We start from the raw sequence: 19,860 nt of genomic DNA on the forward strand, positions 1-19,860 counted from the left end.
TGACATGCGGTCAACACATAACGTGAACAATCATATCACTTCACTCATTTTACCACTACTTATTTCTACATCGTCATCATATAAATGATTTAGAGGCATTTATACAACTCTTACATCAATTTCTCGACTCAATCAGAGCTTCAAATCTCCCGGAGCAGCACAAGCATCTGCTCGCGTCAGAGGTTCACAGAGAAAAGAAAGTTCTAGAAGGCGCTGCTCTCTAAAAGTGCCGCGATAGCGGAATTTTCCATGACGTCACTCAAAATGCGATCTCATTGGAGGCTTATGTAAAGGGAGATAACGCTATTGGACATATTTATAACATTCAATATTTATATTTCTCCATTTCTATATAATGAATTATTTTGTTTGCAGTCTTATATTTGATCTGAAAGTATGATCTTTTTATACTTTAACTCTGTTTAATTTGGAGTGCATTTTGTCTCTGTCCACTGGTAACCTGGGTTACATATGCATCATCTGAAGCTGAGCTTTTCATTGGTGTATGGTTTATGATAGGACAATATTTGGCTGAGATACAACTATTTGAAAATCTGGAATCTGAGGGTGTAAAATCATTAGCAGTAGATAATATGTTCATGTGTAATTAATGCAATAATTAATCTAGGTAAATGTTAATTTATGAATATTCCATAATTCATGTTATCTCATGTTTGTTCACAGTACAAGATTTACATGAACATTGCTGCAAACAGCGTGGACAAACTGTTTTTAACTTAAACTGTAAATGGTTTCCCATTGTGAATTTATCATGGTGCCCACGCATATGGCATCTGCTCACTCGTCACCGGCGATGAGCGGCAGATATAAATTATAATCCTGTAATAACAGTTGAAGGAGGATTGTGGGTAATCGCCGGGTTGACAGAAGACATTCAAACCACTTTAAAGGAGGAGATCTGGTGTTACGAGACAGCTGCCCACACAACACGCAAAGTTGAAGTCGAAGAAAATCTCTTCTCAACATTTGTGCAAACAAGTTTCTCTCTGCAGTCATGTCAGAAACCGGAGCAGAACTTCTCAGCAATCGCTCGCCACCTCTGTGCAGCCGAGCAGAAATAATTGGCTGGTAAATACGGCAGCGTCAGATATTCCTGTAATTAGTTAATTGGTTGATTTGTGTGGGTGAGGATGGCCAGACGCGGTGTTGTTTCCAGTAGTTAATTGGATGACAGTTCCAGTGGAAATTGGCATGTGTGAAGTTAAAAGGTCTGTTTATAGTGTTGCTGCTTTCCTTTTTTAATGCCTTTATTAATTTATTTTCTGCAATTATGCAGACTCTTTCGGCGTGAACTTTTCCACTCAAATTGTTGGCATTATATTCTTATTATTTAAATGCACACAACCCTTTCCTAAACATGTGTTTTAGTATTTTTAGAGGCATGTGCAAATCTTGATGTAATCAGCTAGTGCAGCATTTCTTAACAGGGCATTCAGAGAATATCAGGGGCGCTGGATGGAAGCAGTATTTCTAAAAACTGAGTGTTGAGATCTTTTATAGTACTTTTAGGAATCACACCAAAAAGGCCAGAAAAAAGGCCAAAAATCTTCTCCAGATGTTAACTGATGGACTGGAGTGGTGTGGATTATTGTGATGTTTTTATCAGCTGTTTGGACTCTCATTCTGACGGCACCCATTCACTGCAGAGCATCCATTGCTGAGACACTGATGCAGAGACACATTTCTACAAACCTGATGAACAAACAAACTCATCCTGATCTCAGATGATCTGAGGGTGAGGACAATTTCCTATAAAGGGATAGTTAACTCAGAAATGAAAATTCCATCACCATTTAGCCTAATTTCCCTCCAAACCTATATGAATTTCTTTCTTCTGTAGAACAAACCAAGTAGATAGTTTGAGAAATATCATTTTTTTTCTATACGATGGCGGTCAATGGTCACCAAAGTGATTTAGCTACTAACATTCTTGTAAACATTATATTTCACAGAAGACGATAAGTCATACAGGATTTAAATAATGTGAATGAATTTATGTTGTAAATGTTTGAATATTTTTGGGAGTACAGAAACAAATAGTCCTGCTGCACTCTAATCATAATTTGCTGTTGGTGTTTATGGGACAAAGAGCAACAAGATTTTGAGATTGGTGCATTTAAGAGTAACAGTAAAGTCACACATTCCTAGCCTGATTCTAAAGCGATCAATCACACAACAAAACGAGTCTGTGTGATCATTATGAGCCGATCCAGATCCGCAGCCCTACAGCATCTCAGTCAGTGTCTTCATAAGTGTCATTATAAATGGCTTTATACTCTTCGTAAACATCATAAGTCAGTCATGCATTGAGCAGAAGTGTTGTATTCGGTTTAATGTGCTTAATGTTTTTATTACTGCTTTTATGTTTTCAATATTCAGGTTATAAGACTGTCAGTTTTAACAGGCAGTGATAAACATCAGATGAGGTTATAATTGCAGCTTCATTCCATTCATTGGATAAAAAGATTAAATCTCCGTCGTGTCTGCTGAATTGTATTCGTGGTACGGCTATTATTCCTCACACAGCTGTTGAATTTCAGATAAGAGCTCGAACAAATTTTCCGATCTCTCTTAATCTCACCATCTCGTGTGTGTTCGTGCACACGCTCTCCTTCCTAAGCTCTCGCTCACACGCTCACAGATCAGGTGATAGCACGCCGCTATTGTTTCGCTCAGGTCTTTGGGAGCATTGTTCAAAGGATAGACTGGCTCACCTTCAAGCGCGAGATGCTTATTTCATCCATTCTAAAGCTAAAATGTTCCTCAACATGAATCCAATTTTCCTGGCGTTCCTCTCTGAAGGCAGGGATTAAAGGCGAGCTGTCAGTCTGTGCTCCTCAGATCCGGAGAACCGTCACCGGTCTGATGCTCTCAGCGCCTCGCGCTGCTATCTGGAATCTGTGCGCTTTAATTCACCTCTGTGCTCAGTAGCAGATTTGATTCACATTAAGCATGTAGGCAGGGCATTGGCGCTTTGACTGTTTAATGATGCTGTTTGTGATACTGGAGTCTCATTGATAAGGGCTGTAAGGTGAGGATTGCTCCGATGAGACTGATACTGAGCTCTCTCAAACTTTAGTTCACTCAAGACCGCAAGATCCTGGAGGGGCAGTCATTTTTCTCTTTTATTATTTCTGTAATTATAATCTAGCATCTAATAAAGTAAACAATTTCCAACCCGAATGACTTGTAGCCTTCTGTGAAACACAAAAGGAGAATCTCAGTTGCTCTTTTCTATACAATGACAGTGTATTTCAGTCCTTGAACATTTTACTTTTATGTTCCACAAAAACACGAGAGCGAGTAAGCCGTGATCTGTCCCTTTAAACTTGACATATTCATCAGTGTATATTAAGACAGTTATTTTACAAGCTTTCTGAAATGTTATGTTTAAATATGCAAATGCGGCATTATCTAATTCAGTATGCACTCATTTGCATAAATTTCCAGAACAGATATCTGAACATTGGATAAAGCCAGGCTCAACATTCTTGTTTGGTTTTGTTGACATATTAGAGTTTTTCCAGAGGAGATTTTGAATTTCTTTAACACGCTAGAAAAACAATCTTGTTTTTAGGAGTATCATTTTGAATATAAATCAGTGTGAATGATATATGAACAAACCCCTCAGTAAAAGCCTTCAGAATATAGTTAGGAACAAAACTGTAAAGCTTGGTGTATGCAAATACTGCTGAAGTGGAGAAACAAACTCTTTAAAGATTGATTGGACTGAATTAAAATCTTTAGACGCAAATAGATAAAGTGCAATAGAATAAGCACTTAAATGTGTATTTTGGATGTTTTCTTTCCACTTGTCTGAAAGAAGACATGTTATTGAAGCAAAACAGGCCAAGCTCAAAATTGACTAATGCATGAAAACACACTGGCTTTGCCTGCAGTGTCTTAATGCATCAGACTAAAGAAGCGCGTATGGAAAGAAACCCTTCACATCTCTGGCAGTATTGTAAGAACTTGTGACCTAAAAAGAATTTGCTCTAATTTGAAGCTCATGAAATCTAATGCAAAACTTGAAAATCCATTTGTGCCCAGTTCACTGGCTTGGAAGTTGACTGGATTGAATTTCAGTTTTATAGGATAATAATGAGTTAAAGACTTATTGCAGGCATATCGCTCCTTGGGGCTCTGCTTGGACTCTGCTTGTCTAAAGGGCAGCGAGGATGCACGTGCAGGCAGATGAATGGAGCTTGGAGTGGGCTTATTTGTGTTTAATGTGCCATAAGGGGCTGAGGTAATTAATTTTAATTTAATTTAGTTTATTTTGCACAAGGGTAAATATATACAATAAAAACACGATAAACAAACAAACAAAAAATGTATAATACAATCCATATACTGTGCAGGGAGAGGCAGAAAACCCAAAGAGCTTATTTAGAGCCTTATTTAGAGGTTGTATCATCAGCAAACATTACTGGAGTAAGAATATTTGAAACATTTGACAGGTCATTTATATAAATAAGAAATAGTAATGGTCCAAGTATGGACCCCTGAGGAACCCCACAGAGTAGACTTGCTTTGCTAGAATAGCAACCCTTATAACAAACAAACTGTCTTCTATTAGAAATATAATTCATCAACCATTTATATGTACAACTATGAAAACCATATTTATACCAATAAAATGTAATGATTAACTGTATCAAAAGCTTTTGACAAGTCTAAATAAATACTACAAGCAAATTCTTGATTTTCCAGTGCAAGGGTAACCTTGTCAATCAGGTGAAGCAAAGCCATATAAGTAGAGTGTTTTTTTCGGAATCCATGTTGATGCTTGTAAAGAATAGAATTTGAGTCCAAGTGAGAAAGAATCCGCTTATATACTATTTTTTCTAAAATTTTTGAGAAACATGGCAAAATAGATATAGGTCTATAGTTGTTAAAACATTGTGGATCATCTGCTTTAAACAGAGGAATAATTTTAGCTATACAAGGGTAAATATATACAATAAAAACACGATAAACAAACAAACAAAAAATGTATAATACAATCCATATACTGTGCAGGGAGAGGCAGAAAACCCAAAGAGCTTATTTATAGCCTCCACCTAAACAATGAAAAACAAATAAACTCATGAAACTAAATGAAGAGCTAGATTACAATAACAAATAAATAGATACAAATTAATTACAACATAATATACAGAATATATATATATATATATATATATATATATATATATATATATATATATATAAAAAAAACTGAATATACTCAAAATAAACCATCTATGGTACATAAAATACAAGATAAATTATTACAAAGCAGCATTTAAATGATCTTTTATTCTTCTTTTATAACATATTAAAGAGGAAAATTTTTTTGCTAGATGAGATAAATCATTCCATAATTTAACACCCCTAAATCTTATCAAGTATTGACCTCTACAAGTGAGAATTTTAGGAAAATGAAAATTTGAAAGTTGACGAGTTAAATAACAATGAACCTGTGAATTTACTTTAAAATACATTTGAAATTGCTCTGCAATGTAACCCTCACTTGAATATATCTTATACATAAAAACACATATTGGAAGAATATTAATATCATAAACGGTAAGAACCTGAAGTTTATGAAATAAAGAAGCAGATGAAGTATATTTGTTTGATTGGGTTGCAATCCTAACAAAATGCTTCTGAAGAACAAAAATTCTTCAAAGAGTAGTAGGAAAAGTACTCGCCCAAACAATACTACAATATGAAAGATACGGATAAATTAAACTGTAATAAAGCATAAGAAGACACTCTGTAGTAACAAGATGCCTAACCCTCCTTATTATACCAGTAGATTTATGTATTTTTCTGCTCACGTAATCCGCCTGTTCTTTCCAACTCAAAGTCTCATCAATAAATACTCCCAAAAATTTTATAGTTGACACTTGAGGCACCTCAATAGACTCCATAATAATTTTTGATAAATCCTTTGGGTATATTTTTTTACCGCTAAAAATGATAAAACTTGATTTCATTATATTTAACGATAATTAGTTTAAATTAAACCAATTTGCATAAGCAAGTAAACCATTATTTGCATTCTTAATCAATGAATTAAAATTTGAGTGAGAGAGAACTAAGGTTGTATCATCAGCAAACATTACTGGAGTAAGAATATTTGAAACATTTGACAGGTCATTTATATAAATAAGAAATAGTAATGGTCCAAGTATGGACCCCTGAGGAACCCCACAGAGTAGACTTGCTTTGCTAGAATAGCAACCCTTATAACAAACAAACTGTTTTCTATTAGAAGTATAATTCATCAACCATTTATATGTACAACTATGAAAACCATATTTATACAATTTATACCAATAAAATGTAATGATTAACTGTATCAAAAGCTTTTGACAAGTCTAAATAAATACTACAAGCAAATTCTTGATTTTCCAGTGCAAGGGTAACCTTGTCAATCAGGTGAAGCAAAGCCATATAAGTAGAGTGTTTTTTTCGGAATCCATGTTGATGCTTGTAAAGAATAGAATTTGAGTCTAAGTGAGAAAGAATCCGCTTATATACTATTTTTTCTAAGATTTTTGAGAAACATGGCAAAATAGATATAGGTCTATAGTTGTTAAAACATTGTGGATCATCTGCTTTAAACAGAGGAATAATTTTAGCTATTTTTAAATCCTCTGGTACAATGCCTGTTTTCAAAGAAAGAGAAAAAATGTTTCACCTGTTTGACAAGAAATACAGAAATATTATCATGACCAGCTGAAGATAATTTTAATTCATCAATAATTTCACTTATTTCCTGAATTTCAGGTGGAGATAATAGGAAAGTTTCCTGATATATAGTCCAGGGGTACACCATTACCAGTAGGGATATTATTAGCTAATTTATGACCAACATTAACAAAAACATTTTGGATCATTAAAATAATTTTTGCCATCCACAAAGTCTGAAGGTAATTCCGAGTTGGTCTTTTCTCTTTGCAGCAACTGATTTATTACTTTCCATGTGGATTTAATATCATTTGAACATTTCTTAATTTTTTCACCAAAGTATGTATTTTTTGCTGATCTAATAGAATGGTTATATTTATTTATGTAAGATTTATAAACACCATAGGTGAGAGGAGTGGGATTTAAAATATATTTTCTATAGAGTTTGTTCTTTGTCTTCAACATTTTCCATAAACTACCTGTAAACCAAGACTTATTAAGGTCCTGACTGATTTTTTTTTGCAGAACTACTGACTGGAAAACATTTATTAAAACTAGAACTAATAACAGTCATACATTGTTGATATGCTCTATCAGCATCATATTCCTTATACAGATCATCCCAAGAAGTACTATAAATCAGATCCTTAAATTTAGAAATATTTAACTTTACTCATAATTAGCTGAATTTCTTTTGATAGTTTAACCCTGTTAACCCTAATTTCAGAACAGTGAAATATAGGAAAATGATCAGACAAGTCTGAACATAACACACCAGATTTATTTGCTTGACTTAGTAATAAGAGGAAAATAATAACTAGAGTAAAGAATATTTAGGAAATCTGATTTATGTTAAAATCACCCAAAATATAGCAATATTTATACTCATTGTTTATCAAATCAAGTAAGTTGGCAAAAGTATCATTAAAATATTGAATATTGGAATCAGGTGCTCGGGAAATAACACCAACAATAATATTTCTTCCTCCATGACCAATTGAGAGCTCAACAAATAAATGTTCCACATTAATTCTATCTGAATTTAAGGCAAGATCATCCCTAATTTTAAATTTATAATCTTCATGAATAAACAAAGATACTCCACCTCCCAACCTGTTCTTTCTAACATAATGAACACAGTTATATTTAGACAATTTAAACATTTCTCTAGAGTTTTCATTTAACCATGTTTCAGATAAAGCAATAATAGATAACTGATGTTTAATTAAAGATAAATAATGAATACAATTATCATAGTTCCTAGATAAACTTCTTATGTTCAAATGAAAAGTAGAAAAAACATTAGAAGGCAAAGATCTACATAAATCATTAAACTGATTTTCAGTATAAAAACTACAAGAGTTTGAAGCATTCAATTATGAAAAATAATTTAAATCTGGGTCAACATCCAAGTTATAAGAATCAACTGTAGAAAGATCAAATGGCTTAAAGGTTTAAAAAAAAAAGTTTCAAAAACAAATTTGTTGGAATCAATAATGTATATAAAGAAATATACAATAGATGTGATTAACTTATCAAAATACAACAAATAACTAATAATAAATCTATTAGCTTTAGGTCAGGTAGTAAAACAGGTGCAGATGAATGAACACCGTGCAGCTCAAGTAAATGAGAGCGCATGACTACGGCTAGTCTTGACTGTCTGAATATTTTAGGCCAGCATGGATGTAGTTGGTCCAGATCTGCTATATTCACTTGGTTTCAGATGTTCAGTATGTCAGCAGTGGCACAGAAATCTTTAACAGCTACAATGACAATAAATACAAGGGCTGGCAAGCATTTAAAAGTTTTAATCTGATAAATTATGTGATGTACCGATTAATTAATCAAATTAATCGCAAATTGAATGCACATCAATTTTGGCTGAAAAATTACCCCCAAAAGATCATTTAAAGACATTGTGTTAGATGATAAAAGCATTGAATAGATATTACTGAAAGTAGCTTTGGCAACAAATATTTTGATTCAGCATTGCATAAATAATGATAATAAATGGTTATTAAAGTTTTTTAAATGGATTTTGAAATAAGAAATGATTTTTTTTTTTTTTTATTAAATTAAACTAAATGTGCCAGTAGGTGGCAGCAAGACACTGAGTCATTTAATAATTTATTTAACTAATCCATTCAAACAACTGATTTGTTCAAAAATGAAGCAAGTGACTGTCTTCATGAATGAGTCACGGAATCATTGATTCACCCGATTCATTCAAAACCGCGGATTCATTCAGTAAAACACAGCTGCGTGTTGCTTGGAGACTCACAACAGTTTTGTGTTGTCCTGCATCGTGTTCGTCAGCAACTGCATCAATGTAAGATGACATACAGGTCTGGGCAGGTGCATTGTTTTTTCCATAATTAATAGAATTAAATAAATACCAACAATGTGATTATGCTTTTGCCCCTGATTCAGGTTCACCATACTCTGATTCGCTTCATAGGGAACTAGGGAGTGGAAGAGACACACCCAGATACATGATAGAGCTTTTTTATTTTATTTGCATATATTCTTCTTGCATCAAAGCTATCAAATTATGTTGTGCTTCATCCTTTATTTAAAATCAAGACATTAATGAACATATTATAAAACAGACTCCCTCTTAGCAGTTTGAAATAAATCATTAGAATTTGTTTAAAAGGCATGACTAATTAAAAAGGATATTTAAATAGGATTGAATTTTAATGGTGTTCTCCCTGTTACCTTTGTGTGGGGTTAACATGAGAGGAGAGGAGATTAGATATTCTCACACTAATTATGAGCGGTGTTCCCCAGGGGCGGGTAATGGGGCCGCTCTCATTCTCATTGATCCCCTGCAGATCAGTGGCATCCAAATGCAGCTCGCCGCTCCAGAATGCTGGTCTGAAAACACACCGTCTAAAGTTCAGCTTCCCCTCAGGGCTTGTGGTTTGGACCCTTGAACTCTGAGGTTAGGCAGGAAGAAACAAGCCTTTCACCACACGGCGGTTTGCTTTAGCGGTAGGCGCCAATCATGAGAGGCAGGGAAAATATGGGTTTGTGTTATGTTGGGTTGTCGTGGTTTGTAGTGAGAAGTGGTAAGAGTTTAACCCCTTGATAGACTGGAGATGTTTGTATAAGGGTTGTAGTATTTTGCAGGGGTTGGCTACTTTTATGGCACTTTCCACAAACAGGGTACAGATTGATTTTATTGTGATGTGACGAGTCGGCTGCCTCCCCCCTGTCCATCATCACCACCCCGTCCCATATTCGCCGCCCTTCACCAGGCTCCCGACAGGAGTGGGTGTGTGAGAGAGGAGGGGCGCTGAAACAGCCAGGGCTGGCGGCGTGTGATGAGGCGCACCTGACGTGAATAGAGCCTCATCACCGCCGCCGTTAAATGCCGAACGCGCCTCTCCTCGAGAGACCGGTCTCTTCCCGTGCATGCACGCTGGTGTCCTCGTGGGTCCAGGAAGGGAGCGTCGAGGAGGACTGCCGCACCCGTTAGGCGGCTGACGGGCCAGGATGCCGGGCCGCCGAATCCCCCAGAAGCGCCGGGATGCCCGAAGATGGACGAAGCCGCGCAAGAGACGCCGCCGCCACTCGCTCCCGGCCCCGAGAGGGGAGCGCGTGCGGCCACCGGACTCCGCCCCTTCCCTGGACCCTTCCCTCCTGAACACTGCCCTCCTGCACAGCCCCGCAGCACGACGAGGACACCAGATCCCAGTTTATTTTGGACACTCTTCCCCCTTTGGACACTTTATTTTGATATATTGTTTAATAAAAACCTCTCCGAGGCTTGACGCCACGCCCACTGTGTCTGTCGTTGGCTCCTCCCGCCACAGTATATTTTTTAAAACCAATAAAGGTGCAAGTCCTCTGTTCTGTTGCAGAGTATCCCAAACTGATTTGTGAGAGAACTAAAATATATTTTTTTACATAAATACAAAATAAAAACAATCAAAATATAATACTAAAAAATATGAAATATTTGTTCACCTTCATGTTATGACATCAGAGAACTGTGAACATGCAAATGTATTGTTAAATGTCATTTCAAGTAAATATTGTGCCTCAAAATGTGTTTGGCTGAAAAAACCCAAAATAATCCCTGATCTACTGATTCATCATTTGGCAGTGTTATTTTGTAGAATAGATAGTCAGTTAATTGTATAAAATATTTGAATGAACAAAAAATCATTAAAATAATCTTCAGCACTGGCCCACTTTTTGCATGCAGCTCTGTTTCTGACCCTTATGACTGGTTTTGTGATCCAGGGTCACATATAGCATATATTGCTTCACTGTATATTAATTTACTGTATGTATTTTTCTTTAATTGGTGGGAAATTTAAGTTTATCAGTAACCTCAAACATTTGGTTTTATCTACTGATGTTTTATAAATTATATGTATAAATCTTATATATTTACTGCATTTAGTCATTTCTCAAATTGTGGTATTACATACTACATTTTGGTAACTGAAGATGTTTAAAATAAACCATCTGATATAATCTTAAATTTAGCCTTAGTTTGCTTGAGGTTGAAGATCATTTTTCTGAAGGATCAGCAGCTTCTTGCAGTGATCATTGGCTGAAAAAGAACCCAGCATGGTAGGAAAGCATATCACTCTACTCATGGAAAGTTCCTTATGTGTTTGAATTTGAGTCTGTCCTGTGGATGCTCTGTGTTTGATTATGTTTGTTTGTTGATTATGTCTGTGTGTTGTTGATATTGGCAGCATAATTTAATTCCTGTGTTGTGCCAGGAGGGCGGCGCTCAGCGGAGCTGTGGTTTCTGAGCAGTAGGTCATGATATGAATAGCCTGTGTTTTTTTTTTTTTATGAAGGATGGATATGAAGACTTGTTTACAGAGAGAGGTAGATCATAACCAGGTGGCAGTGCGTGTTGCTCATGTGAACCTCCATCTTGTTCATGATGCATTTCTAATGTTGACCTGCAGCTCTCAGAGGAGCGCAGACGCTGAAGCTCTGTGTACACGAGTCACTGATTGGCTCTTGTGTTGTGTGTCTGGCAGGCCTGGATCCAGAGAGACATTTAGGAAAATCCCTGGCGGAGATGGAACCGTATCTGCATGAGGTCAGAGACACACAAACACTTCTGTCAGAAAGTAAACCAGCTTCAGCTGCTTCAGCTTCAGCTTTCAGCTCAAGTGTTTCATTATTACAAGCTGTTTTGACATTTCTTCTGAATCATCGTTATGTTGCTCTTTTAGATTTAGTCCATTATTGAAAGCAATCAAATGACATGCAACACCTTTGTATAGGACTTTATTTATTGAGTCATTCCATGTCAACTCAACCAGAGGTCCCCGGCTCAAATTTTTGATTATGCTAATATTTATTCTGAAGAAAGGTAAACATGTATAGTGATGAAAGCCAAAATATTAAATGTTGTGGATGAATATTTACTGAGTAATATACTATTTTGTAGAGGGGGGGTCAAAATGGCAATTTTCAGCTGAGTTTCAGAGCCAAATTACAGGGGGATAAAATTACTTCAGAAAGATTGCAGCATCAATGTTATTTTTACACAGAGATTAGTGTCAAGACACTAAGGTAGGGAAAACACACAGGTAAGTACAATGGGTCTGGCTTGGTTCAGGTATGTGAACGGTTTTGGTCGGTGGTCGTTGGGGAGGGGAGGGGCGGGGCGGAACTTCGGAGGCGGCTCAGGAGGAGGACGGACACCCGGGAGGGGGCCGGCAGACAGACACCAGGGGGGCAACGAAGGGAGGAGCCATGGAAGAGGCAGGAGGAGCACAGCTGGACCCAGGCCACAGCCATGACGGTGGCCCACTGTGGAGCCGACGGAGGGAGGAGCCATGGAGGAGGGATGGCCGCCGACTCCAGGGGGCCGACCAACGGTGGCGGAGCAGGTATAGGAGGAGCCCGAGGTGGAGACGGAGAGCCGAAGAGCAAGGGCGACGGGGAGGATCCGGAGGACCAAGGTGGAGCAGATGGCGCCGGCGACCGAGGCAGAGATGGGGATCCAGGTGGCCGCGTTGGATCCGGAGCGACAGAGGACTGAGGAGGAGCCGAGGGGATGAAGGAGCCTGATGCAGCCAGAGGGACGAAGGGACGAGGCAAAGCCGGAGGAGTGAAGTCCCGAGGTGCAGGATGGGCGACGCCAGACCAAGGCGGAGCCGGAGGGACGAGGGAGCCCAGCGGAGCTAGTGGACAGATGGGCCACAGTGGAGAGGAGGGAGTTAGAAGCCATGGTGAAGCTGGCGGGTCAACGGGCCGATACGTAACATAGTCTCATCCCAACTCGTCACATATTGACACTTGGTTTTGGCGTCGCTTTTTGGCGCTCAAGGTACCCCTTTAGCGTCACTTTTCGACGTGAAGGGTCCTCCATTTTTTTAAATAGGAAACACTTAGCGTATATTAATCATTTTTAAATAAATTATGACAGTAGTTGCATCTGCCTCCTATATCTTGCGTTTTGTTCACAGATGGTAGGTTTAGGGGCAGGGGTTGGGTAAGTCATATAAATAAAACTATTTTGACTGTTTACATTGAAAAATCAAACCCCTACATATATGCAATAATGGCAACCTTATTATGACGATAAAATTCCCAATATCGCGTTAGCATATCGACGCCGAAAAGTGACGCTAAAGGGGTACCTTCCCTTCACGTCGAAAAGTGACCCTAAAGGGGTACCTTGAGCGTCAAAAAGCGACGGCAAAACCAAGCATCAATATGTGACGAGTTGAGTCCGGGCCTCGGAGGCGGAGTTGAGGGAAACTCCGACAACGGCGACGCTGGAGGATGGCAGTCCCGCGGGGCTCGCACCGTAATGATGGTGGGCTTAGGGCGAGCAGAGGGACTGCCAGATGACAGCGGTGGAGGAGGCAGGAGTGGGTGGGAGGGCGGGCATTTGTGAGCCTCCGGGCTTCTAGGGCTGAACTCAGGACCGGGAACCGACACTGGAGTGCGCTTTCAAGGAGTAGGCACTGGAGGGTGCTCTGGAGGCACGGCCCCCAAGAGTCTGCGCTTCCAGAGCGCCCCCAAGAGTCCGCGCTTCCAGTCTGTCATGACACAGGCTAGAAGACACAGAGGTAAGTGGTCAAAACAAGGGTATTTATTGAAGGAGACAGTGGAGATAACCAGGAGGTGACAAGAGGTGAGTAATGCACAATGTGACAGGATCCCGGTGGGATTTTTTGTTTGCTTGCAGGAGATACGTGGAACGGCTGGAGCGGTGGAGAAACAGGAACATCTGAGGTAGGGAAAACACACAGGTAAGTACAATGGGTCTGGCTTGGCTCAGGTATGTGAACGGTTTTGGTCGGTCCTTCTATCACCACTCATGGAGAGCAAGGAGTCAGGACCGAGGAATTCACAAAACGAGAGTCTTTAATATCCAAAAGGTAACACAGATCACAAGCAGGGAAGACATGCAGGAAGACCATTCAAGGACCGACAAACACTAATTGAAAGGACTGAGGCTTATAAAGACAGGATAACGAGGGACGTAAGGAGACACACCTGGAATCAAATTAAACAATCAATGATAGGGAGAAACTGGGTCACAAGGAACACATGGTGATCAAAACACACACAAAACAGTCCACAATCCTGACAATTAGTAGGTCTGTTAGTAAAATCTGTTGAATTTAGCAATCTTTGTTCCATTATGTGCCAATGGTGACCATTCAAAAATGAGGAAAAAGCACTTTTCAAGTTTTTTCTCCAAAGTTTGCAGGCCTGTAACTCAAAGTATTAAAATGATCTTTATGCCCTTTTAGATATTGGGTCTTAAGAAACGTCACTTTTGGCATCTTCATTTTGAAGGCTCTAAATGGTTCAGTTCCAGAGATAATGGAATTTCAATATGGCGTTGCGGCTCCCCAGGCACATACACACACACATACGCACATACACAGATATGCATTCACCTCCTACCCCCGATCCCTCGCCTTCGCCGCTTTGTTCCGCCAGCCTGACAAGCGGGTCCGACCGGCGCTGAGAATGGCTGCAGGACCAGATGGCTGCTTGCCGGAACTGGATTACTCCCCTGTTGCAGTCGTGTGACTATGTTGTTGATTGACTATGTGCTTTTTGTTGCTGGGGTGTTTTTTCTGTTCTCACACTGTACTCTCATAAGAGCATAGTTTGTGAATTCTTTTTTTTCTCCCCCCTCTCCTCATGTCAAGCTGTATCTCTTCCTATAGTACCTACATTTCACTGCTGGTTATACTGTATGATTATGTATGTGACAAATAAATAATTACTTACTAAATACTTTTTGAGTTACAGGCCTGCAAACTTTGGAGAAAAAACTTAGTGTTCTTTCCCCATTTTTGAATGGTCACCATTGGCACATAATGCAACAAAGATTGCTAAATTCAACAGATTTTACTATCAGACCTACTAATCTCTGTGTAAAAATAACATTATGATGCTGCAATCTTTCTTAAATCTCTATTAATATTTCACAATATTAATGTTTTACTGTATTTTGGAATAAATAAATGCAACCTTGTTGAGCAGGAGAAGTGTCTTTCACAAACATTAAATCTTAGGTTTTATATAAAGTAGAGTATATAAACATTTGGTATTAATGTGTAGCAAAAAATAACTACACTTTATAATTAATAAAAATAATAACTATAGTGTTCCTGTTATATGAATGTGTGACTGTTTATGGCAGCTTTCAGAGAAGTATGGAGTTCATATCTGTGGGGAAGGGGGCGAGTATGAGACCTTCACCGTTGACTGCCCGCTCTTCAAGAAGAAGATCGTCATGTAAGTAACAAACACAACACCAGTGTCAGTTGATAGTATGTGTGTGTGAACAGAAAGAATGCAGACAGAAGTGATGGTTGTGGAGGAGACGCTATCATGACGGCGTGCTTTGTGTTTCAGTGACTCGATGGAGACGGTCATCCACTCGGCTGATGCCTTCGCTCCTGTTGGATACCTGCACTTCACAGGCATGCACACGGAGGACAAGAGAGAAGTATGATTCCACTTAAAGACTTCTACACATTTCATTTGTCCCTGAGGTCAACTGCTCGTATGCGAATGAGCTCATGGTTGTGATGACAGAACGAGTGGCTTTTTGCAGTATAATTTCGGTAATTGCTCTTTTTGTGCTGAAGATGTATGGAGGACCAAACCTGCAGAAATGATAACTAAAGAAAGAAAATAAATGAAGGAATAATTTCCTTGTTAAAACAAATATAAATAACAAAAAGTTAAGTCGTAAACTTACTTTTGTATTACTTTTCCATCTTTATTTAGTGTGTTTTTTATTCTTTCATTTATTGTTTTTTAGATTTGTCGTTTGAATGTGGCAAAATTTAACTATGGAAATAAATACATGTGGAATATAAATAAAATAAAATAAATATAAAAAATAAATGAATATATAAATACATAAATATACAGGTATATAAAAATAAATTAAAGAATAAAAAAAGGTAAAGTAAAAAAAAAGAAGAAAAAATACAAAAAACAATTAATAACGGAAAATAAACAATGATGATTTAATATCTGAATATTACAGTATGTCAAACTCTTTTATTTGCATTTCCTGGGAATCTAACCCTCCATATTGATATTACTAGCACCATACTCAAGTTTTTGAGCTGCAACATGGTTTCCCAAATTTTTGTCAGACAAACACCTTAGAAATGAAGTATTTACTTAAAATACCCTAATCTAAAGTTAATATTTCAGTCATTTAACAACACATTTGCATGTTCTCTAATGTCGGTAATGGTCACATGACATGCAGCTAAACATAGGAAATATCTAATCTTTTTTTTTGTTTTTTGGAAATGTTTTATGGTAAAATGGAAAAATTATATTTCATTGCTTTTGCGTTCTCTAACGAAACCTATGCGTTCCCCTGGGAAACTTTGCATTCACTCACAATACTCTTGTGGTGGAAATAATATGAGAAAAAAATACTCCAATGCTTTTGCGAGTGAATTCAGTTTCTCTGTGAAATGCTGTGCTTTTGTGAGATAATAACCTCCCCTTAGGTCCTCTATATATATATATATATATATATATATATATATAAATAAAACGCTTACTAAAAAACAATGGACAACTTGGCCAGAAAATTATATGGTGATCATTCTGGCTTATATTGCTATTTGAACTGCAATATTACATTTCATTTTATATGAAAATGTCATTGCTACGGCTGAGACATGCAGACACAAAAAACGATGCATTGTTTTTAGCATGTCTTCGGTAGCACTTCTACTGCCGACACAGAAATCCTGTGAGCGGTTGATGTAGTCTGTTAAGCGGCAGACTGCAGGGCACATGATGCACTCATTCACCGCCTCTCTGCCAGCCCTCTTCTCTTTTTGTCCCCTCACGTAGGCGACTTTGACGTCTGCAATATTCACCCGTGCCTGAAAGCAGGCCTGCCTTAACAAATATGTCCGGTCACATTATCCAGTGTGTGCTCAGGTACGCTGGGCAGCAGTGATAGCGGGAGGAAGTGAAGGGAAGGTTATTTGTGTGGATCTGTGTGACTTTGTGTTGAGGGTTTCCTCTAAGCACATCTATCACTGTTGTTTTAATGTCCTTAAGGAAGTGGGCGCTTTTCATGCTGACACACTGCCATATTTCTCCCCTTGTGCTCTGCTTCTCTGTGGGTTCGTCGCAGTTTGTCTCATGCATCAGAATTGATGTTCAGCACAATTGCTCATGTTATAATGCGGCATGAACCTGATCTGGTCATTTGCATATTTTGGAAGCCCATTTTCGCAGCATGATAAACAAATGAATGCTTTGGTAAATCATAATTATGACACAAGTCATTATAAAGTCACAGTTATGACAAAAATATATAATTATATCTTAGTATCTAATAATTTAGACTTTTTATTTTATAATCACAACTTTATTTCATAAGTTGTCTTTTGGTCTCATAATTATGACTTAGTATCATAATTTTAACTTCATCTCATAATTATGGCTTCGTATCTAAAATTTTAATTTTTATCTCATAATGATTTAACATCTCATAATTTGTCTTTTGATCTAATAATTATGACTTAGTATCATCATTTCAACTTCATCTCATAATTATGGCTTTGTATCTCAATTTAGAATTTTTATCTCATAATCATGGCTTATCTCAAACTTGAATTTTTATCTCATAATGACGTAACATCTCATAATTTGACTTTTGATCTCAATTACGATTTAATATCATAATTTTCAACTTTATCTCATAATTATGCCAATGTGTTCCCATATTTCTCCTCTCGTGCTCTGCACCTGTTTCTGTCACAGTTTGCCACATGCTGCAGGGATGCATCAGAAATGTGCATGTCATAATGCAGCATGTGAACTGCACTGATTGATGTTACTGTAGCCTTTAGTCACAATATTAAAGCAATTCTGTCAATATTAAAGCAATTCTGTTTTCATTACTGACAAGTTTAAAAAAATACAAAAATAACACCATATCATAACGGTAGTCCAGAGTAATCCATCTCATGCACTGTATTCCTAGTGTTCTGGAGTCATGTGATAGAACAGACTGAAATCTAAGACCATATTCACTGAAGTGAATCAGACTGATACACAGTAGCTGCTGAATGAGAAGACAGCAGCAGAATTATGTGCTTTATAATGTGCATTTGATTGGTATGATGAGGTTAAATTGTGTGATCTGTCCTCACTCCTCATGAGAAGCTTGTAAGCTGTATGTGTGTTTTGGGTCATGCCGTGTCCGCAGACTCAGCTGCTGGCTCTGCGCAGCAGTGTGTTTGTTTATGCGTGTGTTCTGCTGTGTGTTGGTGGAGGATCAGGGCTTCGAGGGGATGAAAACACATCGCCCAAGAAGGAAACTCCCGCAGCCATGTGGCCTTCAGCGCACCCCGCCGTGTCCTCACCCTACAGCGCAGGGAAATTCCTGCCCCGCTCCGCTAGAGAAGCTCCCACACGCAGCAGTCCAAAGGACTCTCCGTCACGCTGATAGATCCGCGCTGACATGGGCTCTGGAGGAAAGTGCTCCGGCAGCGAGAGGGGGGGGGGGCGTTTGCCCTGAATTAATGCTGTTCCTCCTCTGCACTCACTGCAGAGACACACTAGAGGATAATTCATTTAATTATCATACGGCCAACTGCAGATGACAGCAGGACATTAAAGAGATCTGAAATATTTATTAAAAATGTGCTGTAATCAGGCGGTGTGTGTGCCGTTTAAGGGGGTCTTCTTGCTCATCATCACAAATGTTACTGTGAGGAAAACAAATAAGAGTGAATTCTTGCCAAAACCCCCTGAGTGTGACCCCAATGACACCTGAAAACACGTGTACAGTATCAGCATAAACCTGCTCCTGTAATTCACAGACATATAGAAGCCCAGTCATGCAGCATGATGAAAACAGATATTCTTTGGAAAATCATAATTGTGAAAAAGTAATTATGGGATAAAAAGTGAAGTGGAAAAATGTCTTCATGTCATCATGTAGTAACTCATATTTTTTACTTTTTGTCTCATAATTATGAAAACCGTGTCATCATTTTAAGAACAGGTGTCTCGATAATTATGACTTGGTATCTCATCATTTTGACTTTTTACCTACGTTTTACCTTATGACTTACTATCTTATAATTTTGACACATATTTCAGAATTATCACTTGACATCTCATAATTGTGATGTTTTATCTCATAATTATGTCTTTGTATCATAACTTTGACACTTGTTTCATAATTATAACAGTATCTGATAATTTCAATTTATCTCTTAGCATTATAATTGAGTCGGTTTATCTCATAATTGTGACTTTTTTAATTTCACGGCTTAGTATCTCATAATTGTGTATTTCAGTTTTAACACTTACAGGGATCTCATAATTTTTTTAAAACCTCATTAACATCTCATAGTTGAGTGAGTTAATGTCTCATAAATTATGACTTATCATCTCATGATTGTGACTCTGTATCTCATGATTGCGTATGTTATAATTTAGACAATTCTACAACGATTTCTTCTCCAAACAAAGTCCCCATCATTATTTAGGTACTGAAAAGTGATAACTATTATCTCATAATTATGACATAATTTTTAAAATCACAATTATTACATACTATCTCATAATTTTGCTTTTTTTAATCTCAAAATTAACACTTAATTGATAATTATGAATTCATGTTTTTTTTTCTTATGT

General features: G+C 37.8%; 1 protein-coding gene across 2 annotated transcripts in view; it reads left to right on the forward strand.

Moving 5' to 3' along the window:
• The window catches only part of LOC306886021 (uncharacterized protein), a 129,607-nt gene that overhangs the window by 40,461 nt on the left and 69,286 nt on the right, over positions 1-19,860 (forward strand). For both annotated transcript variants that reach the window (XM_079442872.1, XM_079442873.1), the window contains exons 6-8: positions 11,718-11,779; positions 15,362-15,456; positions 15,577-15,670. In XM_079442872.1, coding sequence (XP_079298998.1) covers positions 11,718-11,779; positions 15,362-15,456; positions 15,577-15,670 — 251 coding nt within the window. The remainder of the gene's footprint in view (positions 1-11,717; positions 11,780-15,361; positions 15,457-15,576; positions 15,671-19,860) is intronic.

The sequence above is a fragment of the Barbus barbus genome (assembly GCF_936440315.1).
Source record: "Barbus barbus genome assembly, chromosome: 20".
NCBI classification, from domain to species: Eukaryota; Metazoa; Chordata; class Actinopteri; order Cypriniformes; family Cyprinidae; genus Barbus; species Barbus barbus.